An 18,229-nucleotide genomic window follows, 5' to 3' on the forward strand; every position below is an offset into this window, starting at 1 on the left:
TGAGATGAAGATAAGTTACAGAAATTATTAATAGATTGAATATAAACAATGATTGAAATGTCAATATAATATATATAAAAATTCCATTTTAGTCACTCTCATTTATTCTTATTTCATATTATTTCTTTGTTAACATTTCACTTGCTGTTTGTACCACTCTTCAAATACCTATTATCAATTTATTTTAATTTCATGTCACAATAATTTGTTTTCTTCGCAAATAAGTTCATTTTTTACTTACAGCGTTCATGCACATTGTTTCCCATAACTTTGATATCATTTATTTTGCAACTAACTTCCTCATATTCCGGCCCTAGTATTTATATTTTCAAATTGGTTAACCTTTTTTTGAGCAACCATAAAGTGTGTAAAACAAATTTACGAAGATTCTGAATATGATTCATTATTTTTTTTCTTGATTGGCGTTTTTCCACATGAACCACCAAACAACAATGCATATTATATGAAAATATATTGGCATCTCTGTACTTATCATACTGTATATTATTAATATTATTTAATAAGATTCTAGAGGCTGATATTCATAGTTTGCTTAGGGGGTAGAGAATGTATTTTGTAAGTAGTGGCAAAACAGAAAAATTATATTATAGTTGATCTGAAGTGCATTAGTGACTCTGTTTTATATTAAATAACTATTGTTTTATATAGTTCATACATGTGATAAAATCTATACTTCGAATATCTGATTGTATAATTAAAAATAAGTTACTGTATATCTTCCAATAAACAATTATTTTGCATTTTTAAATCGAAAACTATGTTTACTCCCATCTGTATTTTGAGGATACAAAATTTCAATACCCATGTTAACAAAACATAGGTACTACATATATTATTAATTTATTCATCATACATAACAGTCTAATTAAAATAATGTGAGAGTAACACCACACATTCATGAAGTACAGTAAGATGTATCTATTAACCAATTTCTGTGATAAAATGCATAGTTTCAAAGATGACTCAAGATTTTCATAATGGTGTGATATGTTGCTAATATTGACTCACATTTTTTTTCTTCGAAATTTCCAGTACTTGTATTTATAGTTTTTTTCCTTGAGAATATTAAAAAGTATAATCAATATACGACATTTTACCTCTTTACCTAACAAATGAGAAAGGTTAATCACCTTTTCATGGATGGGTTCTGTCAATCATATTTTTGAAAAGTTTTTTTTCGAAAATTTCAAGTACGCTAACCTTGATTTATTAATGGACCTTCACACTGAATTTAGATAACGGCATAGGCGAAAACCACATGTATAATAATAGTAACTCGTTTTATATTTTTTACAATTTTTTGTCAGTTCAAAACTTGGTCACCTGGTAAAAAATAAAAACGTTGGTGGTGGATCACACTAACATTTAATTGTCTTCTTCTTCCTCTATTTTTTTTTCTGACTGATAGTGCAACATTGCTAACTTGTTTTTGCGGTCGATTTTATGTTCCGAAATTAGGGAGCATTTCATATATAATATTTGGAACATAGTTTTATATACCAATTTTGAAGAATTTTCTTACTTTTGTTACCCACTGGGAAGTTCATCATCCACATATCACATTTACCCTACAATTTGGCATTAGGCGACAGATGGTAAAACAAAAACAAAGTCCTTTCAGCTGTTTTCATATATTAATACGGTTTCTTTCACTTTCCGTGAGTGAAAGTAATCGATGTAAACTATTCATCAGTTTCTAATTTCTATAAAAAAGCACTAAAAACATTACTTTCACAAATTCAAAATGAAATACCTACCTCAAAACACAAAAAACCTCAAAACAATAAACATAACCAACATCACGAAAACAAAGTTTTCAGATATCTTTACATTAATGGAATCTTAAGTCCAACAACTGCTCTCGATTTCAATATCTGGAAACGGATTCATGGAAATCTTACACTAATATTTTACACGTCCAGTTCTCTCGCTGTTTGTAGAAATTCTCTCATCTAGATGGCGCTCTGTACTTTAAAGCGTTGCTTGCTTCATCACCTGTTGATATATTAATCTCAAAAAGCAGATTTCATTGTCCATTAGCTGTCGAGCTTCTTGGTCTTACCATCGGATTTCTCAAACTTAATTTCTGATCAGCAGTTAAATAATACCCATCAGTCTTGAGTAAACTGTTAGAATTGGGTTCAATAAGTGACCGAGTGAGTTCCAAAAGTGACGATACAGAAAATAGCAGTGAGTAAACGGATTCTCGGGGGTACTGTAGATGATATTATAAGAAAGAAAAAGTTGAGGTTGTGAATAACGATGGTGGACCAACACCTAATAAGTAGTTAGTTTACTATAAAGCTTGTTGAAATAAAATTTTTAGTATCAGATTTACCTGACTAATGGATGGAGCACGGGAAATTCATGGTGCTTTATGGTATGACCAGAACAATGCAATTAAAAACAATGTTCTTATTTATATTTTGTTCTTAATGTTCTTATTTATATTTTAAGTACTCGCAACCAAATTACTACCATGATTTGTAGCAATAATTTTTCGAGAAGAGAACTAGGCAAAATCAAAATGCTAACTGGAGATAGTCAAGTATAATGTCACTTGTAGTGTAGAGTTGTCATAGATCTAGAGTTTTCGACCAATAATCTATGCATTATTGAATACGTCATGTTTTTGAGGTAGGTAATCAAAAGATGAAATAGTAAATGAGGTACGCGATTCATTAGGAATGAAGATGTATTACATTGCAATTTCTTCCGTTCATCATTTTCCAGATAGTCAATAAAACATATCAATTGTTATTCACATGAACGAGATATTCAGCTTCATTCCCTACAGATGGCGCTCTATACTCAAATACAGCACTTCCTTCACCATCTTCTGATATATAAGCCTCCGAACGCCGAGTTCCTTGTCCATTAGTAATTGGACCTTCTGGTCATAGCACCGTGTACTTTCAACAAAGGTTTCCGGTTCAGCAGTCCAAATCCTATCCTCATTAGTCGTAAGGGGCTGCTGGGGAACTGAACACTAAATCAGAGAAAAATCTAGTCCGGAGATACGTCAATCTCTATAAAGCTCACTAAATGGGGTGGCATATGTGCGTCAGGTATGTCATTCCGGGGCTGAGGTTCCTGAGCCTGAGGGTGCCTGGTGGTATGACCAGAATAATTAAATGAAAGCATAATAAGAGTTTTGCACCTTTCAGTATAATAATCACAGGGATGAGCCGCTTGAGTTACAAAGTGAGCTGTTTCAATAACTATACTTCTCTCCAGATTGAATTAAGATTGATTATGACGATTAAAAACACAAAAACCAATTTCATAAAGTTTACTATGAAAAAATGGACGAGAAATTTTCGAGGTGGCAAAATATGACAGATGCATCAGGTTTTTGAATCAACGCATCGTTAAAGAAATTTCGCGAAGTAATCTAAAAACAATCCCCTTTTCTCAAAAACTCATTGTGCCCCAGTATAAGAGGTCCAAAGATTATACTAACAGTATGGCATATCCTGAAGAATCTATCACGAGCAGATTACCTGACAAAGACGATCATCATATTATCCAAGATTATTTTAAGAACAACATCGATAAACTTGTAACACATTCTTCAGTGACTTCAGTCAAAACCTCTGGACTTCGTAGCCGATCGGTAATACATGGTTAATGAACAGTGTTATCCAATGATCATCAAACACAACATGGCTGCTGTAGTATTTGTCACATGAGTGACATCAGTACTAATGCTTCTAGTATGAAGTGCCCTTTAATTGAAGCATTTGCAGAAATCATTAAGGATTTGTGGCTTGTTGATGTATAGGAATTCCTATGATAGCCAAGACGTAAATCGAACCACCAATAAACCCACCCATGTGGGTTTCTTGGTGATTCTATTTACGTCTTGGACTCTTCTTATTTGGTAGAATTTTTGTGTTATGAAGTATTGTTGATGTTGAAGCCTCGGTTTAAGCCTGAATAACCTCTGGTTCCATCAAGAACCTGCGTGCAGTAAGTGGTTTGTGGTGCGTTCGAAGGCAATGTCATGGATGCCAACTTCGGTTTCATTTGTTTGGCGATAGCGACAACTTCTTTCGTTTCATGTGCAGTTAAGCGCGTTTTAAAGTTTCTTCTCGTAGTTCCGATGTAGAACAAACCACTACTAGGGCACTTAATGGGTAATTGGTGTCTTTTTTGATCTGAGACTATTCTCTATCGTTCTTGTGAGCTTGTAGTAGCAACAATGAAGATAGACAAGAATTCTGTTCAAGATATGTGAACATGAACAAATCCAAGATTGTAGACAATTTTGTGGATACTCTGGTCACTCGTCGGTAACCTATGATCCTTTTTGGGATTTGTCTCTGCCCATTCCAGAAAATACTAACAAACTTAGCTTTTCAAAATGCAAACATTCTACTTTCCTTTTGAAGGTTTAGAGACCTGAGTAAGTATGCAGCAAACAAGTAATCATTTGTCATTATAATCTGTATGCAGTGTTGTGCAGGAACACCACGCATGGCATAAATACAACGCATTTTCCATCTTGAGCCACCAAACTGAAGAAGCATTTGTTGGTGAGATCAGTCATCCTTGAGATAAGGCAATACAAAATATCTGGTTTAGGCCCCCACGTCGTTTTTCTTTTCATCCTTTTTGTCTGGAACCTAGTTTGTCTGGAACCTAGTTTCACTCCCAGATAATTAACCACCTCACATTTTGTTTCCATTAATCCTTATGAAGAGCTAGAAGACATTAGGTTTTGGGAAATGATTTTGGCCTTCTACTTCTCCATCTTCAAACAAAAAATGAGGGATCTCCCGAAGAAGAGAATCAACTTCAAAATAATCTCTCTGCAGTGCTTTTCCGTTAATCCGCTGTCGCTCTCTCACGAACGACAACCTTCAGAAGTCAAATCTTATGCTGGCTAAGTATTGACGTGGTCTTACGTCAAAAATCTTCAGCTACAAACATAATCAACATTACATTTTAATTTACTGCCACCGGTCGCACCGCCGACCACCTTCAGATACAGCCTGCCACCCCTGGAGTGGCGCACCTAGTGAGCCATACGCCACCCCCGTCGCAGACATTTTACAAATATGCCCTGTCTGCAAAGGGCTCATCGTCATCATGTAAATACATACGATTTCGTCAAAGGAAGTCTTCTTAGGATATAGATTCAGGCAACGCTCGCATCACCTGAATTGGACTCTCCCACTAGTACCCTGGGGGGGGGGGGATTTGGACTGGTAGGCCGCGTCCTTCATGTGAAGGTGCTCGGAGATATGACCAGCAGGGCCCAATATCTAATGGACGAGGGATAGAAAGTGTCGGCTGATAGATGTTGAGGAAAGTTACTGGAGAAGTGAATTTGGTGTATGTGGCGCCACCTGCAGTTTTGATGAATATATGGGAGTGGCTGCAAGAGTTCTATTGGATGAAATCTGACATTGTTCTCAAAATTAATTCATAAACATGTTCGAATAGATTCTTTGGGGTATATTTACCTATATATTACAGGGAAAATAAACTAAAGACGACTCAAGGTACGGAGAATGAAATGGGGTGAATTTTGGAGACGGAAAACAGTATTGCGACCGAAACTAAGCCTTCTATCGGAAAAAGTTGATGCAATAATGGTAGAAATTATTTTTCCACATAACCTGCCATTTTTCGAGAAAAATTCTAAAAAGCGGTTTTCAACAAAAATGATTCGTTTTGAGTTTCCAATGTTCTGTAATTTTTTATGGAAATATGTAGTATATTTCATTATCAAGGTAATCCTCATTTTTCAGTGCAAAATGTCTATTTTCTGAAATCAGTTTTTTCAAAATTAACGGTCTCGTATTTTTCATTTGATTGATCTTCTTCCAGATGGTGTTGAAGAAAAGTATTATTACTATTAAAAAAGTTATTAGAAAGTGTGAATTATCGAAAAACCTCAAATTTTCAAACTTTTTTTTGTATTTAACATTTTCTAGTAAAATTTTCCATCATAATATGCACCATCTGGATAATAATATTTCAATGAAAAAGCCACTGTTAATTTAAAAAAATATATTTCTAGGATATTGATAGTTTATAGGGTTTTAGGTTAATCATCAAAATTGAATCGAAAATATAAGAAATTTTATTGTGTTTCAGTTATTGCAACTTCCTGAAATTTTTGTGAGTATTAGGTAGCAATTTTTCAATTCTATAACTCTCTATTTCATTTAGCAAATATCATATTGTTGAGCAGTAACTGAAATGGGGTAATATAATGTTATATAGTTTTTCACCATTTTGGTAAATAATTAGAACATTTGTGAAGGGCCCGACTTTTTGTTGATATTATTTCAATAACACCTAGTTCAAACCTGACTCACACATGATCTCATCATGAAAAAAGATCCTCTACCAAAATGTTTTGCCTGTAAAGTGCCGTTAACTATTACACATATCTTGGTGGAGTGTCTGAGATTAAAGTGTAATGGAATTTTCATCGACATCTGTGAAAGGTTTAAAAAAACCTTCCTTGGATTACATCATGCACATTCTTCGAGACTCAAATACGTCACATAAAATTTAATACCTTATAACTGTTACATTACATTAACGCTAATAGCCAGTCAGCTGATGCGATCATTTAAATAAAAAAAATAACACCTAGATATCTAAATTTGTCTACCACCTCAAGTATCCCATTCCTAATTTGTTGTATGTGATACGGGCCTTTCATTTCCCATCGACATGAATTTATTTTTATACGTATTTTTGGTAAATTTGCACAACAATATCTACGTATATTTCCAGCGACTCATTAATCATCTCGTCAACATATTCATAGTCGGAACCTGAGAAATATACAAGAGTATGTATCCCCCCAGCAACAAGTGAATTAAACATCTTCCAGCATCGATGTATAGTAAAAACAACAGAGGTCTAAGTACCCTTCCTTGTGGTACACCCTCGTCAATACCAACACTCTCTAGTTTTCTATCAATGGAGCTCTATTATTTGTTTCGAATTGTTGTTAAATCATCAAGTACACACCGTCTTGTTGCTTGGGCAAAAAAGTAAATTGAACATCTTCCAGTATTGACCACTGAATCATCTATGTATAGTAGAAATAACAGAGGTCCAAGTACATTTCCTTGTGGCACACCTTCATCCATACCAACACTCTCTACTCTACAACACTCTCTACAATGGAGCTCCATTGATTTGTTTTGAATTAGTTTTTACACACTGTATTGCTATTTCACAATTACACTGTACATCGCTTTGAATGATTCTCAAAAACTGATGTTGAAATAATACTTGTGATTCAAACTCGGTTCTAATTTGAATTTTATTACTTATAACTTATATACATACAAAATGTTGAAGCAATATTAACTTGACTATCCCGTTACTAATACCTGAAACAAGAAAATCTGTGAGACTTTGTGAAATATTTATTTGAAAGTACTTACACTGAAGAATTTACATTTTCAGCAATTGGTGTCTAACGATGAGGAATGGTGCCCCAAAGGCAGAACCGAAGAAGAATACCATCATTGCTGTCAACTTGTATCGGTTATTGATAGAAAAAGGCAAATTCTGTGAAAAAATTATACTATTATTTATTTATTATTTGTTCAATTACAATGAAGTAAAATGCCCAGATGAGCGTATACTTGTTCGGTGAAGATAATATTATTGGAGTGGCTTCATGTGTCAATCTTAGAATAAGTCAATGAAATCAGATATACTTCAAAACAAAGTAGTATGCAACAGAAATAAATCGTGACTACAAATTGAAAAATTAATTAATTTGCAGGTGAGTGTATCGTCAATACGTGTTTTACAAAATCAACTGTCATCAAATATTCATTTATCATACACATCCAAAACAAGCTACCTAGAAAGTTACTTTCATTGAACGTTGAAAAAATTCACATTTTCTCATTTCCCTTCAGAATTTGTATTTGTTGAATGTACTTCAAGTGAACTGCAGTGAAAAACATTTTGTGACTATGCTTTTTCACCATTGCATAATAAAAAGCAAAGAAAATAATGTACTTCTCAAGAAAATTGCTCAAACTTTGTCCTAATCGCTCATATATAATAACCAACATCCAACTGTTCAAGATTCGAGACTCATATGACTCAAGATTGATGCATGAATCCACCTTCAGTCAGTTGCTTTCCGAAACAGTGAGCTTGCAGTAAATCTTGATATATTTACCCAAAACTCAATAGGAACAATATATACTAATGGGTGACTTTTGATGAAAACGGTGACCTCTTTAAAGAAAATGTGGGGGACACAAACTGGTTGGGCCCATCAGAAAAACTACTGTCCTCTACAAATATCAAAGAAGATACCTGATGAAGTAACAGTTGAAACGTAATAATCGCATACCTATTAGTATATTTCCAAACCCTGACATTATGTAACAAGCTATAAATCATAAATACGTACAGATCCGGGAATACCACCACCACCGTGGTGATCGTGGGAGAATCTAACGGTGTTTCTTAACACATTCCTGACGAGCAGACTGCTTTTTCCAATCATTTTTGTAGAAGAATTTGGATAAACCGAAAAATCTATACAAACTAAAGGGAAATGAGGTAATCACCTTAACACTTTGAGAATTGACAATTGATAGACAGGTGGCGCTGATCGATTGTACACGTCGAAAGGACAGTCAATTTGTCGATATTTTGTATGACAGCGATGATGTCATCTGCGGTGCTCTTACATCAAGAAATGCGGTCAAATATATAAAAACTTTTTTTTACCTTCCAGTAAACCAGTTGAAATTCAGTATCATTACATATAGAAAAATAAATCCCATCGAAATAAAATAATATTTGTAAACTAGTATCTGAAATTTGGTGATTTTCAAACAGAAAAAGATGAGCAAATACCTATTGCTCTACAAAATTTATAAGAATGGTTGAAAGTGACGGAAAATCTATAAACTTACATTTTCTCTTCAACTCACATAAGGAGTAAAAATCAAATGTTTCAACTCCTCAAAAAAATCTTTCAAATTTTAAAAAGTAATCAGTTACTTCAAACTCCAAATTTCATCGAAATCCAAAACTCATTGAAGTTTAATGATACATAATACTCAGTTTGAATTCAGGAAAAAAAAATACATTCGATTGAAAAATATTCAGCATTGCATGACAAAAAATTGAATTATCCTTTCAATGTGTATATACGTGAAGATGTCTGAATGATAAACTTCCCTATTCTGGGTTTATTTAGAAAAGCAAGTGGTTTCCTGAATGAAAGACATTCTCATCATTACAACCCCTGAAATATTTGAAATAAGTAAAAGACACACTGTTTTTTTAGGTTCAGAGTAAAAAAGGCGGGATATTTAAATTTTCAGTCAGACTCAAAAATTATTCCATTCTTACCTTATCTGTGCATCATATAAATGAAAAGCAAATATGGAGCCCAAAACGCCACTCCGAAAAACGACAAGAAAAGTATTGTCATTTTCTTTGGATTTCCGATTGATTTCGGGAACGGCAGATTCTAAAAAAACACATTTTTTTCATCAAAGTTTCCGCAAGTTAAAATATTATATACCTGTCCCGGAATTCCACCTTCCAAGCCCTTGTGGCATTGGCTGGAATTTCGCGTTATTTGTACTATCCCATTGCGAATTATTCTTCTATTTGATAACAAAGATCGGATCATTTTTCGAATAATGACAGTAATGTTTGTTATCAAACGTCAACACATCCGTCATAAAACAATCCATTCACGGAGCCTCCCGAGACCTTCCAGAATTATCATTTATATGCTTAGGGTCAAAAGTTACTTGATAATGAAGTCAGTGTGTATTCTTTTTTAACGGTGGTATTGAATAGAAGAAATGTTTTCTAAGCCTAAAATAATCCTTAAACACCTGTTGGTGGTTAAAAATCTTCACACATCTATGAACATTATAAAATCTAAAGTGGATGTGCAATCTAGCCAGTTTATGGTAATAAACTGAAATGTTGGCTTATAAAAAAGTGCGCCAAATTCAAATTTGTTTCAGGAAAACCGCGAACGTATGGTTGAGCTTGTGGAAACTTTGAGAAGGAAAACAGGGACTATTTCAGCAGGAGGTAGTGAGAAAGCACTGAAAAAACACACGGCTAAGGGAAAACTATTCGTTAGAGATAGGATAAATTTGCTTCTCGACAAAAACAGTGCCTTTCTGGAGCTGTCAACTCTTGCTGCTAATGATATGTATGATGGCCAAATACACGGGGCAGGAATCGTAACAGGAATTGGAAAAATACATGGGTACAGTAAACTGAATTTGTTTTATACGTAATATCCGCCAAAATATTTTAAAAAAAAAAGGTACTATGGGATAACCTAATCAATCTTTGGAAGCTAACCATAATTGTCTATAGGATGCCTTATCATTTTCTACACAGTCTAAAAGCAGTGTTGCCTTAGTGCACAAAAAAAATGTAGTATAAACGTCCAAAATTTTATAAGCTTTTCAAAATTATAAAATCTAAGTATACCATAGAGTCGAATGTATAGTTTCTTATTTTGCTAGATATGTAATATCGCCTTTAAAATTTTGTGTCCGCCGATATAGGTACAATTCAGTAATTATTGTCAAAATGAAAGTAGAGGGAATGTACTGGAATAGAATAGGGTAAAGTAGGGTGTGGTAGGGTAGAGTAGAGTACAGTAGATAAATAGATAGATATATGTTTGTTGTCGGAAGATAGCATTTTGTTGACATTTTGTTATTAATAATGTATACTATATACAGTAAAAACGTATCTCAATATTGGTAAATACACACAGGAAATGGTGATATATAAATGTCATTATAATGAGAAAAAAGCAACGAGAAATTGATCCATAATCTAGCCGAAAACCAAGTTAACAGTTGAGGATCTCAATGGAAAGTATTTACTCAAATATACAAATGCACATGTATAACATATAAACTTATATACATCCAAATATATACACATAGTACACATATATACAAACATATAAGAATGCCTTAATAAAATATTCTGAAAATGAGAAGAAATACATTGCGTTGACAGAGTAAAAACATCAAAATTTTCAAATGAAAAATGTACAGTATGACGTGACATATCAGAATGGCAAATTTTCCCCAAAAAATTCTTCTGGTGTATGTTGTACTTTTTCCACAAGAAATGCCTTCAAATCTTTCTTGAATTTCTGAAATGTATCTTGGCAAAATATTTGTGTAGAAGAGAATGCATGGTTGTTGCAAACGACGCTACAGTTAAAGGCGGCACCTACTTCCCCATGACGGTCAAGAAACATCTGAGGGCTCAGGAAATCGCACAGCAAAACAAACTACCCTGTATTTATCTGGTGGACAGCGGGGGAGCCAACTTGCCCCACCAGTCAGAGGTGTTCCCCGACAGAGATCACTTCGGGAGGATATTTTTCAATCAAGCAAATATGTCTTCTGAAGGAATTGCGCAGGTGCGTAGTGAAAACTAGGTGTAATGAAGAGTTTTGATAGAGTTTATTGTAGATAGCGGTTGTTATGGGGTCATGTACAGCAGGGGGAGCTTACGTCCCGGCGATGGCTGATGAGTCTGTGATTGTTAGACAACAAGGGACTATTTTCTTGGCAGGACCACCATTGGTGAAAGCAGCTACTGGAGAAGAGGTATGTAGTTCCACCTATGGTTCTTGCTGCTTTTATATTCAGCAAACATGGAACGGACATGCACAACACAGTCATTGATAAACACAAGCCCAAGAAGTGATCCCTTGGGAACACCTATTATCACCTTTAATATTATTTCACCTTCTTCGACATTTCTCAGTTTAGTAATAAACAGTTTTACTGTAAAAACTTCGATTTACAGAGCTGCTTTTTGGTGATGAGTCTCTCCATTTCACGTTTTTGAGGTTAACGTCACAGTTGGCATCATTGATTCCTATCAAAATCTAACCAATAAATTGTACAGTATGTTTATTGTTTTATAGTAACTAAAAAGTTTCACAAAAGCATAGAATCTCCGTTCCCAATGAAAAAATCTCAATATTCGATGATATATTGTGGCCATTACTTTCGAAGCCCGACATTATCTTGCATCATCTACAACATTGATGATAAAATTAAACTATCAAAATTATTGGGTAAATGTTAATTTATTTCTTGCATCCATGTTTTATCCATCCGTCAAAAATGTTTGAAGATCTCAACAATGAAGACAACACTGATAGTAATCAGTGTTACCAACAATAACGTTAAAATCCAAAACGTAAAGTGGAGACATTTATCACCAAAAAGTCTGTGTAAATACTGTAAAAAAGGTATTGGCATTGTCCTTGATAAAAAACTCACTTGGAACGCTCAATTAGAAAAAGTTTTACACAAAGCCAGACTGTCCCTAAGGACATGTCGAAGGATTTGTGGTAAAACTTGGAGTTTAGGTCACAAACAAATCCATTGCCTCAAGCGAAGCTCTCTCTGGCTTATAGAGACGGGTTTGCTGGCTAGCAGTGGTGCCATCAGTACCACACCGACAGCAGCCATGGAGATCCTTCTAGATCTACCTCTTCTTCACATTTTTCTGGAGAAAGAACCTAGATGGACTACATATAGACTTGTGCACAGCGCCAATGGCACAAATGAATCTAATGCAGAGTACAATAGACCGCTTGTTGACAGTGCAAGCCACAGCATTCTGGGAATGACCTTTGACATTGTTTCCAACTTTCAACTAGGAACTGCCTTATACTGTAATATTCCCGAGTAGAGAGGACTAGATCCTCCGGGAGAAGGTGGATCAAAGACACCTTCAGGTTCTGGTGCAGATGTTTTCAGTCACAGACCCAGGACAGAGATATCAACCTGTCTAGGAACCCATGCAACTGTATTTCAAGCGGAAATCTATGCTATTGAACTGTGTGCGGAGCAATTTGTAGAATCGAACCTCAACAATTCAGTGAAAATATTTTCGTATAGTCAAGCAACGTTGCAAACTCTTGACTCTTAACAAGCAACGTTTAAATTGGTAGCAAATTGCCAAAAACGACGCTCCTCGATAGGAAGACTCAACAAAAAGTCTCTGGTCTGGATTCTTGGCCATACTGGCCTGGAAGGCAATTAGGCTGCTGACCTCTTTGCAAAGGAGGGTGCTGCAAGCAGCTTTAAGCTTCGCCAAACAAAGATTGAACATCTGGATGGCAAGAAGATTCAAAATCTTCTAGGATTTTGTCAGAAGAATTTTTCAAGTTCCTTCTGAATACAGACTACTAAGCAGAATACGCAAATAATTTTCTTGATATCAAAAGAAGTAATTTAGCATCACACCATTGATTTTTGCTATTCTTACAACCGTTTTTTACTATAAGCTCTAAACATCTTCATCATGATATAGAAAAATAAAAAGACTGGTCCAAGTTCTGTTCCTTGAGGAACTTAATTCTCGATAATGCTGGTAACAAAGAAATAGGCCTGGCTAACTATTTCTGACTACTAGTAAGTAGCACAAGCAATCATCTGAGATACATTCCTGCTGTCTAATTATGAAAACTACCACAAAAAACTATCATTGCCTCTAGGTATCTGCTGAGGATCTCGGCGGGGCGGACCTCCACTGCACCACTTCAGGAGTGACAGATCACTACGCCGTAAACGACGAACACGCCCTCCACCTGGCCAGACAAATTGTCAAAAACCTCAACAGGACATCCTCAACATCTTTCGACGAACCTTTCGAACCTCCCCTCTACAACCCTGACGACCTGTACGGGATCGTAGATCACGACCTCCACAAGCCTTTTGACGTAAGAGAAATCATTGCGAGGGTCTTCGATGGGTCTAAGTTTGACGAGTTCAAAAAGAAATATGGCGAGACTCTAGTATGCGGTTTCACGAAGCTGTATGGGAAGACAGTGGGAGTTATAGGCAACAACGGCGTGCTATTCTCGGAGAGTGCTATGAAGGGGGCGCATTTTGTGCAGCTGTGCACGCAGAGGAAGGTGCCTTTGGTGTTCCTGCAAAACATTACAGGTGTGTACCGTTCCAAACTGGCCAGTATAAGTTTTTCAGTTTATATTCAATATCTGGCGCAGATTATAGTCCGGAACATATTCGGGAAGTTAGTACGAGTCGAGGAGCTGCCATTTACTATTGTGTTTTTCCAGGATTCATGGTGGGAAGACAAGCTGAGACGGGAGGCATAGCAAAACACGGAGCAAAACTCGTAACAGCTGTCGCTTGTTCCAACGTTCCAAAAATAACTGTGATAATAGGAGGTTCTTATGGTGCAGGAAATTATGGTAAAGTATATAGTCATCTATTGGATCCATTTACGGTGTGATTATTCCTTTAGCTAAGGGCAACTCCCCTTCGGATTCCTCTGACCTGAGACCTATCACCATCCTACCTTGACTTTCAAAAGTTGCTGAGATGATCATGAAGGACCAAACTTGCAGCTTCATGAATGATCACCAAAATATCACACCCATGCAGTCCGGTTTTAGACCTCAACACAGCACAACCACAGCTTTACTTTCCATCACCGACGACGTCTTCAAAGCTGTCGATGAAAGTAAATTAACTTCCTCTTTAACCTGTCCAAATGTTGGTCCCAGCTCAGTTTGGAATCTAGGATTACTCCCAGATATTTAACCTCCCCCGATACTTGTATTTCTTCACCTTGAAGTTTTAGAGGTCCGAGACCCTCCGTTTTAGTCCTCGTGGTGGATGCTTCTATGGTCGATTTGGATGGGCTTATGTTAAGCCCTTCTTCTTCGGTCCATCTTGTTATAATATTCAGGGCCTGCTACATGCATCCCTTCACTACATTATTGTATTTACCCTGGACTAATATGACTAAGTCGTCTGCATAGCCCAGTGCTTTATACCCATTGTGGTTTAAAGACATAATAGCTCGTCCATTACAAGGTTCCATAACAGAGGGGATAGAACACCCCCCTGAGGACAGCCCCTTACTACCCGTGCCACGACTGTTTCCCCCATATATACCAATCTTCCCCTAAGCATGCAGTCTATCCACCTACAGCTTGTCTTGTCGATCCCTCTTCTCCGCGACGCCTGGATGATTGATTCTAACGACGTATTATCAAATATGCCCTCAAGTACTTCCTTGTTTTTGTAAGTATATTCTACTTTTTCTTTTATCCGACATAGAGCCGTTTCTGTTGACATACCTGACCTGTATGCATATTGGTCTCGATGTAATGGTCTGATAGCCAGTGATACGTCCCTGATATGCCTGTCAACTAGTTTTTCTAGCGTTTTCAACGCAAATGACATGAGATTAATTGGTCTCAAGGTCTTCGCCGAGTCCTATCCGATTTTCCCAGGTTTCGGAATGAAGGTGGTCCTGATCAGTCTCCAAATTTTTGGTATGTGTCCAGTGCTAACAGTGAACTTCGTAATAAACACGATTAAAACGTTGGTGAGCTACTCCACTTGTTGGTGGGGTATTTGATAACTGCACATGTTTATTGAGCTTCGTTAGCTTGACATATTGTGCATAACGAAGATGATCGATAGTATCGACAGACTTTGGAGTATTATAAACAGCGAATAAAGTTTGAAATCCAATATCAAATAATCTTTGAACCGGGCAGTTTTCTTCTTCAAATGCTGCGGCAAGTTCATCCAAATTAGATAGTTTCTCGAATCTTCTTAAAAGCGTTTTTTTTTTCTTTTTTTAAAGAGCGCAGAAGTCGTATGACAGCCGCTTAAAGCGTGAAGGAACAAAATGTGTTTTTTTAAACTTGAATATTTGTCGAAACTCTTAAAGGAGTATATTTCCGTTTTCACAATTGCTTTGCCAACTTTTTTAAAGAAAATTTCTTGTTCAAATCAATATCTTCACCGACTATAATTGCTGTTCTTTGACGTTTAGATTCTTCAATAGCTGTCTGAATAATGAGAACATCCGCATCATCACTGGCCTGTTTAGTGTTGATGTATTTGTTGATGAAAAATGAAAATTATTTATAGTTATTCATTAAGTAATAATTTATAAATCTTTAATCTGCGCTCGCGCTGCCCTCTATCTCAAAAACGATTCAACGTATGAGAAAATGTTTGATATAAAAGTTGTAGAAAATTTAATTCTCTACAATATTGATAACAAATAGAGTTAGCATAAAACCCAGTGGGAACGAGATATTGGCAAGAAACGTGCAAAAAATCGGTTTTTTTGACATCGAAATGCAGACCTAAATCGACCTAAAATGACTGGACAAATAATCCGGCACCCTCCGTCCGCGCCTTCCTCGCCCCTCTAAGCCTATGCGTTTCGTCGCCGCTTAGCCAGGGTCTAGAACTATCGATAGTCTTGACCATCGATAGTATTCGATAGTTCGACTTTTGACTATCGATAGTTTTCGATAGTAAACTTTTTTTTTCAAGTTTCATGACGTGAACCTGGTGGTGATCGTGATCTTATCAACTCGTAGTCCTCGTCCTCAGTACATGAAACTGGTGAAATTCTTCCTGTGAAAAATCACCTTGTTAAAAACAAATACTTCTAATATAAAGTGCAAGCTGAAATATATTATAATCATTTTTAATTACCTTTTCCTTGCTCGTACTTGCACCATGTTCTCTCTCTTCTTTATTGCGTACTTGCACCATGTTCTTTTATTAAAAATTTGTCCATTTTTATTAAACGTACAAATTAAAAACCGAAGAAGATTAAAAATAAAACTACTACTAAAATAAAACAAACCATAAAATATAAAATGTAAACATACGATGCCTGGATTGACTGGTGACTTTTTCTTCTTCTTTTTTCTTCTTTTCTTATCCTATAATGACAGATGAAACTGATGAAAGAAGTTTCATCTTTCTTTTCTTTTCTCACTTTTGTTCTAAATAATGTTTTCTACTTCTTTCATTGTGTCATTTGTCAACGGTCAATATCAAGTAAAAAATGTCAAGATACGTTGACATCACTCACATAACACAACTATCGAATACCATCGATAGTCTAAAAATATAATCGATAGTATTCGATAGTTGAAACTATCGATATTTATCGATAGCGCCATCGATAGTTCTCGACCCCTGCGCCTAGCAGTCTAACCTCTAAATTTATAATGTGCATAGGTTTTTACTTGTTGTTTCGAAGTGAGAATAGTGTGTAGTGAAAAATGTCACGTAAACAGAAATTCAAAACACTATTTTATTCACTATGATTTTTTCTCTACCAGTAATCCGAACATCCCAATAATTCGGCACCCTCTGGTTTTGAATAGCGTTGGATTAGTGAGATTCTACTGTACTTCCAAATTGTCTCTTTGGAGAGTTTTTCATTTATCCACAAATATATAAAGCCTACACAGTATTATGATTCTGAAGTGCAGATTGAACCAGTCACAGCAATCTCCCTCGAAAGGAGACTTTCCTTTTATAAGAGATTAGTAATTTTGTACCTTTCACAGGAATGTGTGGAAGAGCCTACTCCCCTAGATTCCTCTACATGTGGCCCAACGCAAAGATATCTGTCATGGGAGGTCCCCAAGCTGCTGGAGTCTTATCCCAAGTGGCGAGTCACGGAAAGTCGTGGAGCGAACAACAGAAGAAAGAGTTCGAGAAACCCATCATTGAAATGTTCGACAAAGAAGGGTCTCCTTACTTCAGCAGTGCGAGGTAAATGTTATTGAAAGAAATACATAATATAGTCACTGTGGGTCCTATTAGTGGATATTAACTAGTAGTTTCGTGTCTTTCGAAAATACTCTAGAGATATTCGTTTATATTTTGCAGGATCTGGGATGACGGAGTTATTGATCCCAAGGACACAAGAAAAGTGTTGGGATTGAGCCTGGCAGCAGCTTTGAACAGGGAAATAAAGAACACGTCATTTGGAGTATTCCGAATGTGATTTTTGTTGAATATTCTAGATGAATTAAATTTCTTTACAGTTTGCATTTCTTGAAACATCCATTTAACAGCCAGAAAGGAATTATAAAAAAATGAAATTATAATTGGCAACATTCAGAAAGGAATACTTTTCTGATGTTTAAATAAACAAAGTGATACTGTCAGATAAAAAATATTTGAAGGTCACATTAACAACTCTTGAACCATTTCCGCTCATACTTAACTGAACGTATCCTATTCGTAGATTATAGGGGTCACAAGTCGTTCCAATTTATCGCAAACAGTGGTGCTCCTCAAGGAAGCAATTTAGCACCTCTTTCATTCTCACTCTTCATTAACGACATAGAAAATAATCTCTCTAGCAATTT

The 18,229-nt window shown here is 35.8% G+C and overlaps 2 protein-coding genes across 3 annotated transcripts; one reads left to right on the plus strand and one right to left on the minus strand.

Annotated features, from left to right (window-relative positions):
* Nucleotides 1-7,304: 7,304 nt before the first annotated feature.
* Cox7c (cytochrome c oxidase subunit VIIc) lies at nt 7,305-9,726 on the minus strand. Of its 2 annotated transcripts, XR_012466698.1 has the most exons (4): nt 9,563-9,726; nt 9,388-9,508; nt 7,443-7,569; nt 7,305-7,388 (listed from the first exon to the last, which is right to left on the minus strand). XR_012466698.1 is itself a non-coding variant. In XM_023159045.2 (3 exons), the coding sequence occupies exons 1-2, from the start codon at nt 8,528-8,530 to the stop codon at nt 7,453-7,455; spliced, it is 213 nt and encodes a 70-aa protein (XP_023014813.1). In that variant the 5' UTR covers nt 8,531-8,619; the 3' UTR covers nt 7,305-7,388; nt 7,443-7,452. The 2 variants fall into 2 exon arrangements, 1 of the variants encoding a protein (XP_023014813.1); XM_023159045.2 differs by lacking the exons at nt 9,388-9,508; nt 9,563-9,726 and adding an exon at nt 8,435-8,619.
* A 17-nt stretch (nt 9,727-9,743) lies between these two features.
* On the plus strand, nt 9,744-17,904 carry Mccc2 (methylcrotonyl-CoA carboxylase subunit 2). Its single transcript, XM_023159044.2, has 8 exons — nt 9,744-9,962; nt 10,020-10,270; nt 11,215-11,455; nt 11,508-11,645; nt 13,553-14,003; nt 14,138-14,272; nt 17,420-17,627; nt 17,745-17,904. The coding sequence occupies exons 1-8, from the start codon at nt 9,852-9,854 to the stop codon at nt 17,860-17,862; spliced, it is 1,653 nt and encodes a 550-aa protein (XP_023014812.2). The 5' UTR covers nt 9,744-9,851; the 3' UTR covers nt 17,863-17,904.
* Nucleotides 17,905-18,229: the final 325 nt, after the last annotated feature.

This window comes from Leptinotarsa decemlineata, unplaced genomic scaffold, assembly GCF_025532065.1.
Source record: "Leptinotarsa decemlineata unplaced genomic scaffold, Ldec_3_MD MMD2_tig00026282_RagTag_RagTag, whole genome shotgun sequence".
In the NCBI taxonomy this organism is placed as follows: domain Eukaryota; kingdom Metazoa; phylum Arthropoda; class Insecta; order Coleoptera; family Chrysomelidae; genus Leptinotarsa; species Leptinotarsa decemlineata.